The 18,827-nt window shown below is 38.6% G+C and overlaps 1 protein-coding gene across 2 annotated transcripts in view; it reads right to left on the reverse strand.

Annotated features, from left to right (window-relative positions):
• PALMD (palmdelphin) overlaps nt 1-18,827 on the reverse strand; it is a 47,540-nt gene that overhangs the window by 4,498 nt on the left and 24,215 nt on the right. For both annotated transcript variants that reach the window (XM_066192383.1, XM_066192384.1), the window contains exons 3-8: nt 15,264-15,344; nt 9,571-9,701; nt 4,237-4,351; nt 3,307-3,340; nt 3,100-3,210; nt 1,303-2,400 (exon numbers count right to left, since the gene is read on the reverse strand). In XM_066192383.1, the coding sequence (XP_066048480.1) occupies nt 1,303-2,400; nt 3,100-3,210; nt 3,307-3,340; nt 4,237-4,351; nt 9,571-9,701; nt 15,264-15,344 (1,570 nt within the window). The remainder of the gene's footprint in view (nt 1-1,302; nt 2,401-3,099; nt 3,211-3,306; nt 3,341-4,236; nt 4,352-9,570; nt 9,702-15,263; nt 15,345-18,827) is intronic.

Below are 18,827 nucleotides of genomic sequence, written 5' to 3' on the forward strand. Positions count from 1 at the left end.
AGCTGCTGGCAGCAGTCCTTGGTACTGGAGGACACAGCGAAGGACACAGGTGGCAGGATGGGTGCTTGAGGAAAGCAAAGGTCCTCCCAAGTAATGGAAAAGTGTAGGCCTTATTGATCAGAAAGGATGGGCAGCACTGCTGGAACATTTTTGAATGTTGTGTTTATGACTCCATGATGTTGATACTCCTAAAGGCTGAGAGCCTTGCTTGCTGAAAAGCTTTTCCCAATAAGCCCCTACTGATGCAAAAATACTTGGAAGTTCTTACATGATCCAAAGGTCATCCCCTCTCCTGGTTTTACATGTAGCATAAAGAATTCCTGGGCTGTCAATAAAGCTTTAGGCAGGGCCCAAACTTGCATTTTTGCTGCAAATTGTCTGGAGGGGAGAGAATATGGGATCAGGACCCCTGATCTTCCTGTAATTCAACCACAGTCTTCTTTCTTTCAAGTGGAATGTGACTACTGTCTGAAATCTGCTGCTCTGTAACTATACTTAAATGGAGTTTATTGTATGCTTTAAAGTGCAACATAACCATAAAGAAGAGTTTTCTATGTTTCTGGAAGATCTTGCTATTGCTTTCAAACTTTTATTATAAAACTTTATAGTAAGAAATAGATACTGTATGTGTTAACAGAATATAAAAAGTATTCAAAAATAACTCTGTGGACTATTGGACTAAGCATGTTCAGTGATGAAAACTGCTTCATTATTTCCAGAAGTTATTAAAATATCTAACTTGGGTTAATGAAAACATGTTAAAACTTGCATACAGACTATCAAGACAACATTGGCAATGTTGATTCCTTACAAATATAAAGTAAAGCTGGTTATTAAGCGGTCTTTCTTATTTAAGGGGTAACTTGGATGATCTTGGAAGTAGATGGAATGCAGACAGGCAGAAAAACATGCCAGTGAGGGAGAAGGAGTTGTTAAGTAGCAATGCTGTTAGTTACCTGCAAGAAATGAGAACTAATTCTGCTAATTTTTGTAGTATTAATGGAACTTGAAAGAGAACCACTTTTAATCTTTGAAGTATACAGGAATGGAATTTCTGCGATTAGTTTATTTTCCAAATTTTGATATGGTAACTAGTGCATTGCCAAAGACAAAATAATTCAACAGATCCAAAATGTAGATTAGTATTTGTTAATAAACAAGAGCAAAGAAATTATCATTAATAGCATATTAGTCGGAAACAATCCAAACAATATAAGAAGTGACACAGTTGCCAGCAGATAAGAGCAATATCAATTTGCTACATGAGCGAACAGCAGTGACATGATTTTCCTTTTCTGTTACCTGTTAGCGAGGGATCTTCTGTGCCATCTCCAGACATCTGGCTGTGAAGATGAGTATGGTGTGTTGGTGAGCTTAAGCATTCCTCTTGTTCTTGCAGGGAGATGGAATTTTTGTGGGGTACCTTGTTCAGCCTTGCACCCAGACTGCTCGCAGGGTTTGTCTGTTGGGCTTCTGTGGTTTTCCTGTTTGGTGGCTGATAAACTTGACTGTAATGGCCTATGGGATGATATGCTGGCTTCTCAGATTTGCTGTCATCTTCATCATCATCGTCAATGATAACTAATTCTGCACGGATAACCCCATCATATCGGGACAACTCCTGGTTTGCTTCTGCATCGTCGTCATCCACGCGCTGATAACCCATGAAAACCATTGTTACAGGTTCAGATTCATCCACGTAACAAGGGACAGCCTGGACAATGTTGTATCGAACATCTTCCTCGTCTTGAGGTGCAGGGGATGCTTCATTAGGGTGACAGGGATTTAAAAACCTTGTCTCACTATGTCTTTCCCTTGTATTCTGGTAAGGTTTTAATTCCTCATGTGCAGAATTTCTTTCTTCATTATGAATCATCCTGTTCTCAGGATTAGTGTGCTCTTTCTTCTCTGTATGGGAAATTACTGGAGAGGGAGACTTTGGTTGTATTACCTTTGGAAGATCAAGGCCATTCTCTTTATTTTGCTGTATAAAGGGCTCTGTTTTGGAGGAGAACTCTGACTGATGATTGCTAAATCCATTCATCTCTCTTTTTTCAGTGCCTTCCAGATTTGGTCCAGGGGCTAGTTTGTCTTTCTGAGGAGTAACTGGCCTGCAGAATTTGTTTGCAAAGACAGGTTCGTGGTACTCTGTGGGAGACTGAGAATTTTTTTCAGTTGCCTGCCGTAGCAGGTCTTCCACTTCAACAGGAGCAAGTTCATCCATCCCGTTTTGTGTTGTGCTCCCATTTGAGGACACTGCATAGACTGATTTTCTGCCATCATCATAGACTTTAATTCCTGTCTCTTTAAACTCCTTTGAGGGAAGAGGTATTGTTGATAACACAGTGTTTTCACCTGTCTTCATGTCTTTTTCAACCTTGATTTCCATGGCAAACAATGCTGTTGAAAGAAACAAGTGCTTAAACGGGTGATGCAGTAGCTGCAAGAAATGCAGTTCTGACAGTGATAGAGAACAACTGTCAGAATGAATTATTAAATTTGTGAAATTATCACATACGCAACCAATGTATTAGATTCTCATTTTGAGTGTCCCCTAGTATCCTGTGGAAAAATTTATTTTCATTCTCTGAGGAAAAATCAGCTGTGGAGGAGACAGTTTTCATTACAGGATAGACTGAGAAATCCAGATTTAGCCTTGGCCTCAGGCACTATGCTGGGCAATAGCAGCTGAAGAGCTCAATGTACTGTGATGCCAGAGAGTCTTGGGCCCTCTGAAGGGTTAGGAGGCTTTGTAGTAGTTGGGAAATAACTAGAATACTGCTGGCTGCCCAACAGCTGTAAGTGCAGATAGAAAATGTGAAATGAATGATATGAAGGGAGTCTGTATTAATTTATGACAGGAAGAGGAATGAAGTGCTGGAAAGAAGTGTCAGTGGTGAAAGGAGTTACTCTCAGTGGCACATACCTCACACCACTGTCTCACCTCTCAGTTTTGATGACCGAACTGGTAACACAGCTTAAATGAGAACAAATGTCTCATAGCTGTAATGTCTATTCTTTGCTTAAAGTGTATTAGATTCAATATAGAGGGAGCTTTTGTATGTATTGACATCTTCTGGAGTTACTAATAAGCAGTACCTTTTCTCTTTTCTTCATCATCCATGTCAGCATGTGCTGTACTTCTCAGTGCAGAAGGTCTGAAATACTTGGGAAGGTCAGGGATGCTGGCATATATGTAGTCTGCTGCCTCTGAGTAAAGAAGATCCGCAGATCCACAAAGCATTAGTATGTTTTAACTTACTTCTGCAAGAATCTTTTAAAAAATATTCTTTTGACTAAACGTACCTTTTTCAAATCCAGCTTTTTCAGTCTTCACAGACTAGGTGGGAAAGAGAACCATTAACAATAAATGTGATAGTTACTTTTAAGTAACAGATTGTTAACTAGACAGTGCTTTGGTTTCTCTGATAGTTTTTAGCTTTTGTGTGCACAGCTTCATACAGAGAAGGGACTCAGAGTGAAATGTGCTCAGTTGGAGCATGGCGAGTGAGAAAGTGACATTTCTGTGGTCTTTTGCCAATGTGATTCCAAGTCACACAGCGAAGGACAAAAATATAATGAAGTGTTAAAACAGTGACCTAGCCTCCCACTGTGGCCCAATGTGGTTAGCATCAAAGGTTTTTTTAAAGGTCCTACTTTGGCTTTCCAGTTTTATTTATCTCCCTGTGTATCTTCAGAGAATGTGTGTGTTAATGTAAGAACAGCTGGAGAACTGAAGTTTAGTTTCATCACTGTACTTTTTGGGACTGTTTAAGATGATTTAAAAACATTAAAATTACCTTTTGACGGAGACTAACAGCTGATAACATTGAGATGCATCATAATCTCTGTCAGGGACTTAGTGGAGAGCATGATGCAGTTTAGCTGGGCCATCACCTGAAGGAGTATGAATAGACCACCCTCTGAACCTGCTCTGTACCTGGTGTGTCTGTCTCTGGCTGTGATGCAAACTCTCTGGGTGTCAGTGGCAGTGCTGTTTTTAGAGATGTGCTGTTGATGAGTTAAGATAGGAATTGCTCTCCCACCCCCATAAATAAGCAAATGGAGGCATATGGGCACTTAAACAATGTAACATCTTGACTCCTCTCCTGTTTGATTTGCTGTTGCTTCCAACAAAAGCTCATGACCACTCATGGGATCCAGCTACTTCCCCTTTCCTTGGATATGATGATGACTGAGTAATAAATTCTGTTTCTGGAATGATATAGCACTAACCTTTATTATGTCTTCTGTTGTTTTCTCAACTGACTTCAGTTTCTTTAAAATTGCTTCTTCCTTAGCTGAGACTTCCATTTCTTGTCTTTCCAGAGCCTCAATTTCCTTCTCCAGTCTGCAATCAGAGTTGCATTTGATTTAATACCAGGCAGAGAACAACATTGTAGAGTTGATGCATTGGGAATATGGACATTAGTAGGGCTGGTTCTACTTACCTTGACAAACTTTGCTCTTATTTGAGATCAGGTGATTATTTCACACACACAGAGAAATATGTGTGAACCAAAATTTTCATTTAAAAAGAAAAAACCTCAAACCCAACAACAAACAAAGCATTCCACATATAAACGTGAACTGTTTTGCTGTTGGGTTTTGACTTGGCTGATGGTTTAACTATTTTCTTTTACAAACCTTTGTTGTTATGTGAAAGGAATATTGAGGTTCAGGGTCAAAATTTCTTTTGGGCTATTGACACCTGCTGTAGGTTTGTATGTTACAGCTCCCTCCCCTGCCCTTCTTATGTGTTAAGTCTATGTTGTATGGTTTCTTTCATGTTAAGGCTGAGGAAAATGATTAGGGTATCTTTTTTCCTGATCAGAGGTTTTATTTTCTTAGTGCATGACAAACCCTTCTAGACAGAAAGGTCCAAGAAAAAGAATTGAATCTCTGTGTCAGAGAGGGAGAAATCTATATTCCTGATTGTATGGGTATAAAGCACACTGCTGAAGTAAAGTATGTTGGTCAAATTTTTCTCAGCTGAAAAAGGCAGTGACTTAAGCAGGTGTCCTCTTTCCTATTCTTTATTCTTTCTAGTCAAGACTACTCTTTTCTGCATAAGTGCATAATTGTTGGGTTTTAGATGGAATTTGCCTTATTAGCTGAGTAGTTGGGAAGTCAATTTTCCGTGAAGATCTAGAATCCAACTCCAGGTTTAACTCTGAAGTAGTACTTGAACTGAATGTCTTATTCTGTAGATTAGAGCTGTATAACTTTAGTCTCCTGGTTCTTTTTAAAAGAACTTCTTTTAACTTTAAGAAAAAAAGATGAAATCTCAAAAGCTTACATATTTGAGTGAGATATGCCTTCTATTTTTTTTTAATCCATGCTGGAAATCAATGACTGTAGACCTAAAAAGCTGCAACTGATACCATGTTTTGCTGAGAGCAGTCCGAATAGTTACAACTAGGTGATCTGAGACAAAGTTACAGATAGGGTTATAGAAGTGTTGGCCTATAACCATGATGGAAAGAAGTGTTTTATTTTTGTATTTTGACTTCTTTACTGTGTGCTATGATTCACAATAGTATGCAAAGTCACCGTGAATGATTAAAGTCTGCCATCCTTTTAAAGTAATCAGACTTGAAAAGCTGAATGCAAGTCGAGAGGTAAGTATTATTGATTTACTTCTGTGTGGCTGAGGAATCTGAATTACCGTTATGGCTCTTGCCCTAGTTAAACTCAGATATGTAGAGCTACACTAACAGGTTGCTATGTGGACTTTTATCTGTTGGTGACAACATCCTCTTTTCTGACATACAAAGGTATCACAGACCTCAGAATGGATATGTGGAAAAACCCCAAAGTTAAAGCTAAAAAAAAAAAAACAAATTTAAAAGCTGCTCATACTTTGGTGCTGACCTCTGCAAGATGGCCCTGGAACCCTGATCAAAGGTACTGATTAGAATGCTAAAATTTGAAAACTTCTACAAGGGAGATGAATGTTTTTGGAGCTATCAAAGAAAGTATTGACCATGTGCCATATTTTTGCACTTCTTATGGAACAGTCTTTGTTTAATATATGGAGATGTTTTATTTTTAGATGAGACTTGATTGCAATTCTATCATAATTTGAAAATCATTAAACACTCACAGAAGCATAATGAGATGAAAAATCATTAACTTATGCTGTAGATTTATTTCAGTCTTGGCTCTAAACACTCCTAGACACACAGATGTAAGAAGAGAAGGAAAAATTATGGAGATACTTGAAAAAACAGAGGTGGGGGAAAAAAGAGAAAACAAACCCCCAAATAATTTAAGATTATAAACAACATTTATTTACCTGAGTGATCAAGAAACAAATCACAGTTTATATATGTTCTTACAGCCATACCAACACCCACTTTATATGGTAATTAAGAGATCTAATTTTCAATGCTCAGTGGGTTTAGAGAGAAATACTCATACCTATGTAATGGGAATTGCATCTAGACTCTTAAGTATCTCTTTTGCATTTATACTTGCCAAAACAGATTTTATGGTCTGATTTCAGAGCATATTGTGAGTGTGCATACTGGAACTTGTGGAAAGAAAACTTCTGAGAGATGCAATTTGTATAGTTCAAAGAAATTGAAGCCCTTATAACACTATGTGGTTGAAAAGTTAGGCCAGGATCTTTCTGGTGTGTTTAAATGTTTAGAAACTTCTAAGTCAATGACATTTTAATGAAGTTATATCACAGTTTCTTGAAAGGGTCTAGCACTGTTCTAGCAATTTTATGACCTTTTGTACAGCACTGCATTTTTTTTGAGAGAAATGGAAATATGACAGCTACTGCATTAAATCAATCCTGTGAATATTTGTCCTTTTTTCAAGTAGCACTGGTTATTTGGGAGGGGAAAATAAGTAGCATAGAGGTGTGGATGAGAGAAGAAACCTTAGAAGTCAAGACACTAAATGAAAAGTTGGTCTGCTAAAGTAGCAACTGCATTAAGAAAATCTATGGAGATTGCCGGGATGCTGCTGGCCACCAGCTGATCTACTGGAGTTGGCATCACTGCCACCCCAGGGAAAAAAAAAAAAAAAAAAAAGGCTTGAGAATGAAAAGCAGATAGGAAGATACCACCCTGAGGAATTCCAGACTGAGGGGAAAAGGCGGTTTGGCAAGTCCTCACACGTTTTGGGGTGGGTCAAATGCTTTAGCAGCTCGGTAGTATAGCCTGAGTCTGCTTTCATGCATCACATTACATATTCATTACATACACATCATGATTTCATTACATCACAGTGCAATGGAATAGACCTTACTTGTTTTGCATTTTTAAATATGTTGTTTAGCAACTGATTCCATCAACAATGAGTGTTATTAGCTGAAGATTAAGTGTGAAAACAAGACTCTTAATTCTTCATTCAGCTTGTACCCTGACTAAGGATGTGCTCACTTTGTTCACTCAGGCTTCTAACGTGTAAAGAGCGTAAAAAAGACAGATAATGTAAATGCAATTTTTTTGTCTGTAACCAAAGCATTCAGCCATTTGTCTGCAAGGTGGCTCAGGCTGCTGCTCTTCACTGTTTTGTCATTGATACAAAGAATGGAACTTCTCCCTTTTATAAAAAAATGCTCAAATCTGAACTTATTAGCAGACATACACCAGCTCAATTTGACACCCAAGTTAACAATATTTCAAAACAGAGGTCCCATTTAGGAAGGTGATAGCAAGGCCCACTATTGTAAATAATCTGCCAAGAATTGCAATTGTCCTCTCAGCAGAAACAAAAAAAAAAACTTGTCTAAAGGTTATCAAAAAAGTCTTTAAAGTGATTCATAATTTTTTTAACTGACAATAAAACACACAGAATGATTAACAGAGTCAACTGAGTATCTCTGAATCAAGTGAGTTTTAATAGTCAGATGCTACGAAGAAAGAATTCTATGGAGCCTCTCAGTTTGTTATGTATGGCGTGTCTTCATGATCAGTTTAGCAATGTTTGCTTTACAGGGCAGGTCAGAGGTCAGGCTGAGCTTTGGTGATATCTGTGGCATAGTAAAAGCACTCTGCAAGAAATGTATGATGCATATTTTATATTTATTAGTGGACTTTATTCCTAGGTTTCTGTATCACAGCTGGCTGGTTTGAAACTGGCCTGGGTGTGCATAAACAAGATGTAATGCTGTTTGGAAGGCAATGTGGATGTTTTTCTAGATGCTCTTGCTAAACAGCTATTTGGGAGTGGTAGGAAAATTAATTTATAGCAAAAGACGTGAATAAATCTGCCTAAATTCTTAGCTCAGGCTTTGCTCATGCTCAACAGGACTTTGAGTCTAATCTTTCCTCACACTCTTAGAGAAGGGCTGAACTTCTGTTGGGTCTGTTGGGGAGATGCTTGCTCAGCACCATTTCCTTGTCGCTCCTCAGCCCATTCTAGCTCTGGTTGCTGTTCTTTTCTGGCACTCACACTGTCACATGGACCCCTATTGTATGCCTTCAAAATGACAGTCTCCTAGGATGTTTTCAGGGTATGCTGTCTACCTCCTACCTCTGCAACAATGAATCCTACAGAGGTCTGTAAAAAGATGTTCTGTAGAGAAAGTGCTACTGAAGTCAGCATAATTATAGGACGAACTAGCACTAGACTGCTACCTGTCAGCCAGGAGAATTATTATCTGTGTCAGAGATGGAGGAAGGAGGGAAGAGGATGGGAGATCACCAGAGAAGGTAGTCTTGGTGACAGCTCTGCCAAAAGAGTGTGTGTAGGAGGACAGTGGAAGAAAAGTAGAGAGGGAAATGCTATTGAATTGGAATAGAGGAAGAAGCCTTGAAAAAGGGTGATGAAACTTTTCCAGAATCTAAAGGAACAGAACTATTTCATCTTTTCTGTGAGTGCTAAGGGGTAGTACCAGTCAGTATGCCTGGACCCAGGGAAGGAGCTAACTGTGTGCACAGCTCTGTGGTGTTTGAGAAGGGCTAACTGGAGCTAATAAGCACCTGGAACCATGTCCATGGTAAATAAAAGTCTTTCGTGTGACTGTCTCTGCAGTTAAACGTCAGTCCTGTGTGATAGGGAAGCACTAGGCAATGAGATTTGTAGAAACTTCTCTAATGAAAGGTTAAAAAAGACCTTTGCTAGAGCAGGTTTCTGGGACTAAATTGGATACAAAACACATAGAAAACTAAAGGTAAGTGTTACTAATGGGGCTAGGGAGCCTGTGCTGTTATAGTGAAAGTCAGGTGTTAAAGGCTGTGCCAGGACCCAATGAAACTGAAGAAATTTCAAAATTTTTTGCTATTTTGAAGTTCTGATTCAACAGTTGCTATCTCAGAGCAAGCCCCATATGTTGTGGCTTACACCTACTGAATACAGCATGGAAAGGATATCTGGAATTGGAGAAACTAATACTCTGCAATATAGTTATTGTGCAACTTCTTACAATTTACACTATGGAAAATTGCATTCTGTATTCTTTAATTCTGACTGACTCGAAAACATGAGAAGAATTGCTTTACTCTGCATGTGTTTAGCACTTGTTGACATTTTCATCTTTCACAAAATAAAGTAGGACTTTAAAGATGGGACCCTTTTAACCCAGACACAAACACAGGGATACTTCCCTACCTGAAAATGTCTTGTTCCAGCTCATGAGTCCGTTGTTGGTCCTCCTGATTCTGCTTTTGCATTTCTTCTTCTTCTTTTGGAGTCATAGAACTAAAGCCATCCAAGAGCCATTTTTCTCTCAAGGCCTTTTTCTGACGGGGAAAAATAGACAAGTAAGTGAATGCTAAACATTAGGGTATTTAGCCATTCCTGTATTTGTCTTGCAGCTACGGATGTGATCCACAGCACTGTGATCTATCCAGCATAAGGCAACATGACTGCAGTGAGTGCCACTGGAAGAGAAATACTAAACAGCTTCTGTGTTTTGAGATTGTTAAGATTTTGCTTTTAAGTCAATGTCCCATTTTATTTGTTCATCCAGCAAAAATGTAGAGTATGTCAGCTGCTATCCATAACAGATTAATATTGGTAAGTGGATCTAGTGGTGTCTGTGTCTTCAATGAAGCAAACCAGTTGTACAGCCATACATGTAACAGACTCATGGGAAAGACTCCAGTCAGAAGCACAACAGTTTTATTTCAATAGCCCTAATTTCTGGGGTCCTGGAATTGCATAGTTTCTGGAAGAAGGTATAAAGTTTCTTACAGGAGTAAGAGATCTCTAGGGAGTTAGTGATGCAATGCTTAACCCTGAAACTTAAAATGATCTTGTGTACTTATGACAGTGAACTCACATTTCAGCTGGTGAAGATGAGTGGGGTAAGAGGGGCAGTGGAAAGGTGGAGCAAGGGCAGCTGGTGCCTGGTTAGTGTTTCAGCAGACCTGCTGTGTATATAGAGCTGCTGTTGTAGGGACAATCCAGAGCTTAGGTATTTATGTCCTGACCTGGTTAGTGCCTGTGGAGCTCTTTCTGTGCAGTGGTGGCTTACAAATGTGTGTATTGCATGTGCACAGGTAAGTGTATCTCTCTCAGCTGTGTTTTCAAATTTTGAAAAATACAGTTGTATGCATGGATTGCTTCCTACAGCCTCTTTACACTGGGAAGGGTGGTACCTAAAAGTCATTAGAGCTCTCAAAACCACTCCTGGTATTAAAAAATATTCTTGGAGATAAGTTCCCATTTGCGGGCTAAAACCTATAAATCATGCCAACTTTATTGCCTCTTTTTACTCCTTTCAGTCTAACTCAGGGGTATAAATGTAGTAGCTGCCTTGGGGAAAGAGTTGGGAGTTTAGAAATACTCTTTCGACAGGCAAGAAAGGAACACACATATCAAGTCTTTAATTAACTATGAATGTCCCAGTTATAATTTATGTTCCTTGAGCTGTCTAATTTCCATGTTAAGTTTTTGGTTTTTTTCCCCCTATACAGTTTTGTTAATTGCAGGATGTGGATGTAGATTACATTGAATTTTGACTACTGCTGCTTGAGGCAGAGTGTGCCCAGCACTGGTGAGAAGGCTGCACTAACCTCAGTGTTGCTTGCAGGGGCTGTTGGAATCCCTGCCTGCATCCTGTGTTGAGTCACTTAAGCTGTTTCTTCCTACACTTTTCTATTTATTGTGGACTTTCCATGAGGTTATTACTGAGGCCCAACTGGCAGAGGAATACATATGTAGGACTTTATTGCAGTTAAAAGCAATTTTCCACTTGACACACAATGTCTCAAAAAGTGTGTCTAAAACAGGCTTGCTGAGAAGTCTGTGCACTCCACGGTGCTTTTAAATTTTTTTTCTTGTGGGATGTCAGAGCAATGTTTACAGTTGCCTTAGCCTGCAGGACAGAATTCTGTCTCTCCCTACACTGGATCCTAGGAAGTCTTGGCAAACACAGGTTGCTCAAATCTGATGTCCTGAGCCTTGACTCTGTCTGTAGAAACACTTGGCATCACTTTCTGGTCGTTCTGTTTTAGGCTCTAATGAAATAAATGCAGATTTTAAGAGGATATTTTTACAGGATGTGGTAGATGCAGGTAGCCTGGTGCTGGCACAACTCTTATTGAGCAGAAAATACTGTGTTCTCAAGCTGGAGGGCACGTAGTTATAAATTCCCTTTCTATCAAGCTGCTTAGATTTTAATGATAAGTAGGGCTTCTAGAAAAGTGAGGTTTTCATCTTGGCTGGAACAGTGTTAGTCTAGAACTTATGGCCCCAAAAATAAATATATAATTCCTTGTGAGATTTAGAGTGGGATTGGCACTGGCACTGTAGACCTCAGAAACCAATATCATCTATTGAAATCAACAAAAGCTTCTGTATGCATGGGGTTAGGCCCAAGAAAACAAACTCCCTAAATACCAGCATAACACAATAGTGTTATTTTTGCATGTTTCTAGAACAGTTTGCTGCTACTCCCAACTAAATGCCATGTAATCTTTTTCATTTAATTAGCCATTTTTGAAAGAATGACACATTGTGTAGTTTGGAAACAACCTTTGAATAAAAGATGGTTTCAGGTCTGTTCCATCCAGGCAACAACACAAGCCAATGCAGGAGAAGCTGCTTTGGCCCTGGCAGGTTTTTTTCTGCTATCTAAACTTTCCTTCCACGACAAAGTGTCTTTAGCTCAGAACCAGGTTGTGCATGTGTTATAGCCCTGACATGAAAGCACTTTCATTTTGTTAAGGGAAAGGGATACTTGTACACTGTGATGTGATAAAACCCTGGGAAGGGCCAGAGTGCTGGAGAGTAATCACTTTGTTTTGTGGTTTGTGGTCACATCAAAAGTACAATGACAATATCTTGCAGATTCTGTGAAAGATTTTCAGTGTATACTTCAGTTATAACTCCACTACCATCCTTAACAAGGCTGGTCTAACACTGAAAGATTCATCCTTCACTGGAAAGGCAAAGGTGTTTGGAGGTTGTGTGTCTTGCTCTCCCAGGGCTGTGGCAGTTAACCTTAGAACATTTTGGGGAAGGCATAAATAATTTTCACATCTTTTCACCAAAAAAAATGGGGTCCAACACTTAACTGTTGGAAGGAGGAGGTGTATGATGAGCACCTACAAGGTGGCACTAATGGAGTTCAGGCATGTCAGAAGCCTGAAAATTGTAAAAAAAACTGTACAAGCTCTGAGAAAGTACATGCAAATCAATGCTGACTGCACTTTTCAAACAATTGTCTGGTCCTTTCCCTTGTTGCTTCAGTGAGAAGGATGCCGGGTAGAAGGAAGGATTAGTTGCTGGTGCATCAAGAAATACTGGATAAAATTTCCCCTGTACTCACACTAGCAGCCCCCAATACCCCTTGCAGTTCTGTGAAACTCTGTCCACACTGGTGTATTTGCTGGCACGCTCTCCACTTCACCTGAGAGAAGTTCTCATGCAGGGAATAAATGTTCCTTCTCCACTTCCACCAGATAACTAAGATCTGTCACAATGCCTCATCTGTGTCTTTCTAGTAAGAAGTTTGCTTGGGGACAGCAAACAAAGTCATTGGGAAGCCAGAGCAGGGATTCCTATTTGCAAAAAGGAAGTTAGAACTACCTTTTTTGTACAACAACAACAACAAAAACAAACAAACAAAAAAAAACCCCAAAAAAACCCCAAAGAAAAGCTCCAATCAAAAAACAACAACAACAAAAAAACACCAAAAAAACCCACCACAAACCAACCCAACAACCTTTTAATAAACCTGTTGCTAAGGGTTATAAATAGGAAAGACAAAATGAGGAACAGGACAATGATACCCATCTAACAGAAACATCTCTATGGCAGTGAGATTTACTAACCTGCAATAGTTTCCTAGGGGACAGGTGTGAGTTATGTTGATAGATCATGGAGCTCTGGATTTCACCATGCACACAATTGGTATGTGTATAAATGAGCGGCATCAGCCTGAATTGCTAGGGAAATGATCCCTCAATGAAATTTACTGCAGTGTTTAAATATTTTAGAAGGCTAAATCTGTTTTAAAACAATTTATGCACTGGATCCTTTTGTTTTTTACTCTGTTGAAAGAGTTGAATTAGTCCGAAGCAAGAATGTTCATTAAGGGACAAAGCTTTTGGGGCATGAAGCAAAAGATGTTCCTGTACTAATGTTGTGTTTGATATTTGGTGCCTGTCTTGTTCCTGAGCTGGAAAAAGTAGTCTACATTTTGTATGCTCCAAATAACTAATGATATGTATGTATTTATACAGCATACGTGTGTATGTAAGTATTTATTTAAAGTATATATTTAAATGTGTGCTTGATTCTTCTTTTCCAAGTGAATAATTTCCTCAACAGATCCTTGCTTTGCCTCGTATACATGCAATAGGACTGATTGAATTTAAAAGCTTTTCTGTGTGATATCTGTATGATTTCTCATACAAAGGCAGAGAAACCACAACCTCTGTTCTCTTCCAATGTAAAACCATTTGGGGAGTATTTTTCCAGGAGTGTTTTAGCCTCTCTAAAAACTCCATTAAATTCCTTCAGAATAAGTTCAAGGTTGGTTTTTGCTTTCTTAACTTTTAAAACTCCACTGAACCTATTAATTTTAGCTACAAACATGTACTAAGTCAGTAAGGAAACTGCCCTAGGGCTCTGTCTGCACACAGCAGTAGTGAGGATTAGCTGCTTTCTACAACAGATCAGTTTATCCCTCTACAAAGAAGGGCAGAAGAGTCATTTGGATTTATAGACATGGAAACTTGAAATACAACTTTCAGTACTCAATGTAGCCATATACCGTGATGGAGGAGTCACATGTTTGCTACTCAAAGGTTACAGGACTTGGAAGATGTTCTCCTCCCTTTCAGACAAGATGTTACACAAATGGTCAAGCCTGTCCTTGAAGTAACTACCTGCCAATAAAACCTGGGCATGGCTGTGTGTTGGCTTGCCTGGCCCAGTGAATTAGTTTATCATGGCTTTTCATTTTCTTGGCTTGACACAAAAGAGAAGGGTGGATGAAATTCAGGATCTGGTGTCTGTTTTGAAGAGGAGTCTGTTTTAAATATGCCTCTCTCACATTTGCTGGAGGAGACACACCACACTCCTGGTGTTAAATTCAATATATCTTGCTTGAGACTGTTTATCAGCTCACATAAAAGAGTATGTAAAATACCAAATCTTGCATATTTCTAGAAGCATAGATCTTGTCTCATTTCCCTAAATGACACGTACTGCCAAACTGCTATAAATATTTTAAGAATAGTGGTGTTGGGTGGAAATCACTGCAATTTCAGTTCTCTGCAGAGGTGGATCTTTAGGTTTCTTACACCTTTGACTTTGTAATCCTGAGTTTACCAGGCCATATTTGAGAACAATATTTGTAACATTTATACTTTTTTTTTTTTTAATGTACAAAGGAACAGCATTATTTTACTAAAGAATAATTAAACAAGCTGATAAAAGTCTACAGCCAAATAAATAGGCTGAGTTTTTTCTAGGAAAAAATGTAATTAGACCTCATGATTGTGCTGCACCCTGTACCGAGTGAGGTTGCTGTTGTGGGATTAGGGAGTGAACACACCCAGTCTGAAATGTGAGGCTTAATTTTCATCAGTGAGATTTTCCTGGTTATGATCTCATTTTATGCCATGAAAGTGATCAAGTAACATTAACTCTCCAGTGTAATTTTTTTCAAAGAGTGATGCTTATTAAAGTCAAATGGAGTCCTGGCAAGACTCCACAAAGCTGTGAAAATTTGACAGTAAAAGCACGACTTAAATGGATGAAGATTTGCATTCTGAAATCCCCAACCTTTATTCATGCTGTGTGACTTGAGGCTATCTTTAGTTACATAAATCTAACACTTTACTTACTTTTAAATGTTGATGTTTCATTTTTTCCTCTTCTACTTTTAAACGTTTCTGTGTAATTTCTTCTTGCAGTTTTCTTTTGTCCTACAAATTAAGAACAATAAGGCTTTGTTTAGAGAAATTACTTGTTAATAAAATTATTATGTAAGTGTTGTTCAGTAGGGTGAAATCAATCCATGCAAATAAAACTTTATTTTAAAGCTTATGTGGTGCTTAGGCAGTGCATAATTCTTTGCAGCAATAACTTTATCCTACACAGGTATGATTTCCACTGCTCTTTCTCCACAGTACATTTGATTTTGTTAATGACCACAAAGGAGGGATGATGCAAAATAAAAATTATTTAGTCTTGGGAAGGGTAGGGGGCAAAACCAGGAAGAAAGTACAGTTGGGCAGAATTCTACATGCAGAGTCAGACTAAAACTGAGTCCTGACCAAAATTCCTAAGGCAGCCCACACATCGTTTAGGAGAGGCAAGAGTCTGCATGGTCTACAGTGAGCAGCTGTGATACATCACGAAATGAAATGGGCTGTCAGTGAATCCAACACTGAGCTTATGAATCCTGTGGCTAACAGCTGAAATAAACAGGAATAAACAAAGACTTAGAAATTTATTTTGTTCGTCAAATAATGGTAAAGGTGAGAAAAGAGAAATGTAATATACTTCGTATATGTTGTTGCTACCACTTAACTGAATTTTTTTTTTTTCTTGTGCACAGGCTATGTTCATGGCTGCTGATCTTTAGAAGGAAAAACCTCATGTAGTGCTGGTCCATCCTAGTGCTGCCTTAATCCTTTTTATTACAGATTAGAGAAAAAAGGAACAGTGAACAATGTCTGAGCACTGGCAACATTGGAGCCTCTCCTGTTTTTGGATAGCAGTGTCACATGGAGTAACCTTGTGGCTCCTCTGTGTGAGGCCAAACACTGATTTAGTACCTTGTGTCCTCAGCAGCCGGGGGGAAAGATATCCTGCCAAAGGAAAGCAATTTTAATAAGGTGTTTTAGTAGGCTATTGTCTTGGTCAGCCTTAATGCAATAAAATTCTGTTGTTGGGCATGGCACCTTGCCATGTGCCGGTCAAGAAATATTTGTGCTTGTTTCTCGATACATTATAGGGAAGTAAATGGAATCTGTTGTCCTGTGCAGAAATATTTGTTGACTGGAGGCTAATCCTTCTTTCCTTTCAATTAGAACAGCTTGGCTCTTTTAAAAAAGTGTTAGCTTTTATATAAAGAGTCTGTTTTCAGACAAGTATGGTTTAGGAAGGAGTTAACTTCTTCACACACAGAGGAAGAGCCTTGCCCTTTCAGCCCACCTGAGGAACCAGCTGTTAGTAAGGACAGGAGAAAGTCAGTAAGGAAGTGCTGGACAGAAGGTTGGGAGTTGCTCTCCACCATTTCCCTAGGATCTGGGATTTGGAAACAGGAAAAGACGTGGTGTGCTTAGCTGAATCACTTCACTGTTACTGGAAATTAGAAGTTAGCAACTGGCCACAACTCTAAGGACACTTTTCTGAAGGGTAGGCTAGGAAGTAGAAGAAGCCACCAAGCTTTATGGGGGCCGAGGGCAGGATACAGGCTGGCCAGGCACTAGGGATACTCTGCTGGGATTTAGCAGGTGAACATCAGTGTCACTATCTCTCACAGTCTGTAAAGTATAGTAGTTATTTATAAACCCTTTACAATTTTTCTTTGATGGTGTTAGTCTGCCTTTTTAATATTCCAAACAGAACGGGTGGAGCTCTTTCCTCAAAATACATGCTATTTTTATCTCTGCAGTCGTATTGTGTTTTGCCCGTGCTCCTTAATACAACTAATTGAATTACTGATTTAGGATCACTACAATATGTAATTTTTCTGCAATGACCCTTATGAGAGACTTCATCCAAAAGCTGCTATGCTGGATTTTTCTTAGCTAGTCCTGATTTTGAAGACAGAGTATCCGGTCTCTGATCTTCACGCTTTTCCTTACTTAGGAAATATTCCTGATCTCATGGTATAAATGGCCTTTAAATAAGCCATCATTAGATGAGTAGTGTGACAAGAGCTTGTGTTTATAGATTATTACAATTCTTAAGGAAAACTCTTTTTGTCTTTACTAAAGTTCTGGATAAGATTCTTAGCCAGAGAATAAACTTTTACTTGGTTTGTACTATTAAAAAATATTCTAAGTCTATTTGAATATTCTTTTTGTACCAGTGGAAATGCAATAAGAGTTTGGGTAGTCTGAAATGAGTACTTGTACATGAACTATTGTGCAGAAAGAAATCTGAGTATAAAAGCAGAAATTAGTGCATTTTAAACTATATGTATAATAAGGAACCTATTCAGTAAAGAAACTTTTGCCTGTTTTTTTCAGAGGTCCATGTTTCTTTTATGCCCAGTGTTTTTTTTTTCTGAAAGTTTTCTTCTTGCATCCTTTGCTGTTCTAGCATGTTTAAATTTCATGGTTGGTATTAAATATCCATTATACATTTATCTAGATTAAATTGGCTGAAATAGATTGTCTTTTATATGTCCAGTCTATATGTCCATATATCTATATAGTTTAGTCTAATTCCAGAAGCTAAGAGGTATGAGGAATCTTTTTGAACTTTCTGTGCCAAAATAGCTTTAAAAACCTGTTAGAACCTTTTCTACAGAGCATTCTGCTACACTTTGTCTGACACATCATGTCTTGCTTTACAAAGCTTTGACTGTACATCTAATGGAATAAATGTTTATTCCTGGATAGCTAAGGGGGCATGATTCTATTAAACCTTGTGCTCTGCTCCTGCAGATAATCATGTCGCTGGAAGAAGTCCTTGAATCCTCTCTTACTGTGCTCTTGTTAATGTGAGCAGGATTTGCTTTTTATGACAGAGCATCTTCAGCCATTCCTTTTTGTTGTGCATCAATGCCAGGTAAGACTTGGTGTAAATTTTCACTCCTACTGAAACATGTGGGACTCTTTCCTGACTTTTGTGCACAGAAATGCATTGTGTTCTAAACTGGATCTTTCTGAAAGAAAGGGAATCACATCCACAGAGCAGTGTCTTGTGAGCTATCTTGTCTAAGTCCATTAGTTTGTGTCAGTGTTCTACAGTGGTGCCAAAGACAGTGGTCTTGGTCCCCTGGCAAATGCCACATACTTTCAAATTCCATGAAGCAGCTAATGTTTTAGCTAATGTATTTTTATTTTCATGTAGTTTTCCAGGTAGTAAAACCCATTAGGCATCAAAAGTATTAAAGCTTTCATATTTTAAGATATGAAAGTTTTGCTAACCAATGAATGCATTTGTTTTTTTACTTCTAGATTCTAGACACACCAGCAGCAGGTGGTAGCTACATAAAAAAAGGAAAAAGTTTCCTTTTCAGAGCGGTGGGAGCATCGAAATATTTAATAGCAAAAACATCATGAACAAAAACAATAATCATGTTTTCCTTTTTGTTTGCTATATGGAGAAAACATTTAGAGTACTTTGAAAACTCCTACTGGTTCTGTTGCTGTCAAGGAGACAGGAATTTGACAACAGAAACCAGGAAGTTTTAGTGCAGGTGCAGTTGTTGACTGCTCTGAGCGCCC

Source organism: Chamaea fasciata, unplaced genomic scaffold (assembly GCF_029207755.1).
Source record: "Chamaea fasciata isolate MVZ Bird 193981 ecotype frontalis unplaced genomic scaffold, bChaFas1.0.hap1 SCAF_10, whole genome shotgun sequence".
In the NCBI taxonomy this organism is placed as follows: Eukaryota; Metazoa; Chordata; class Aves; order Passeriformes; family Sylviidae; genus Chamaea; species Chamaea fasciata.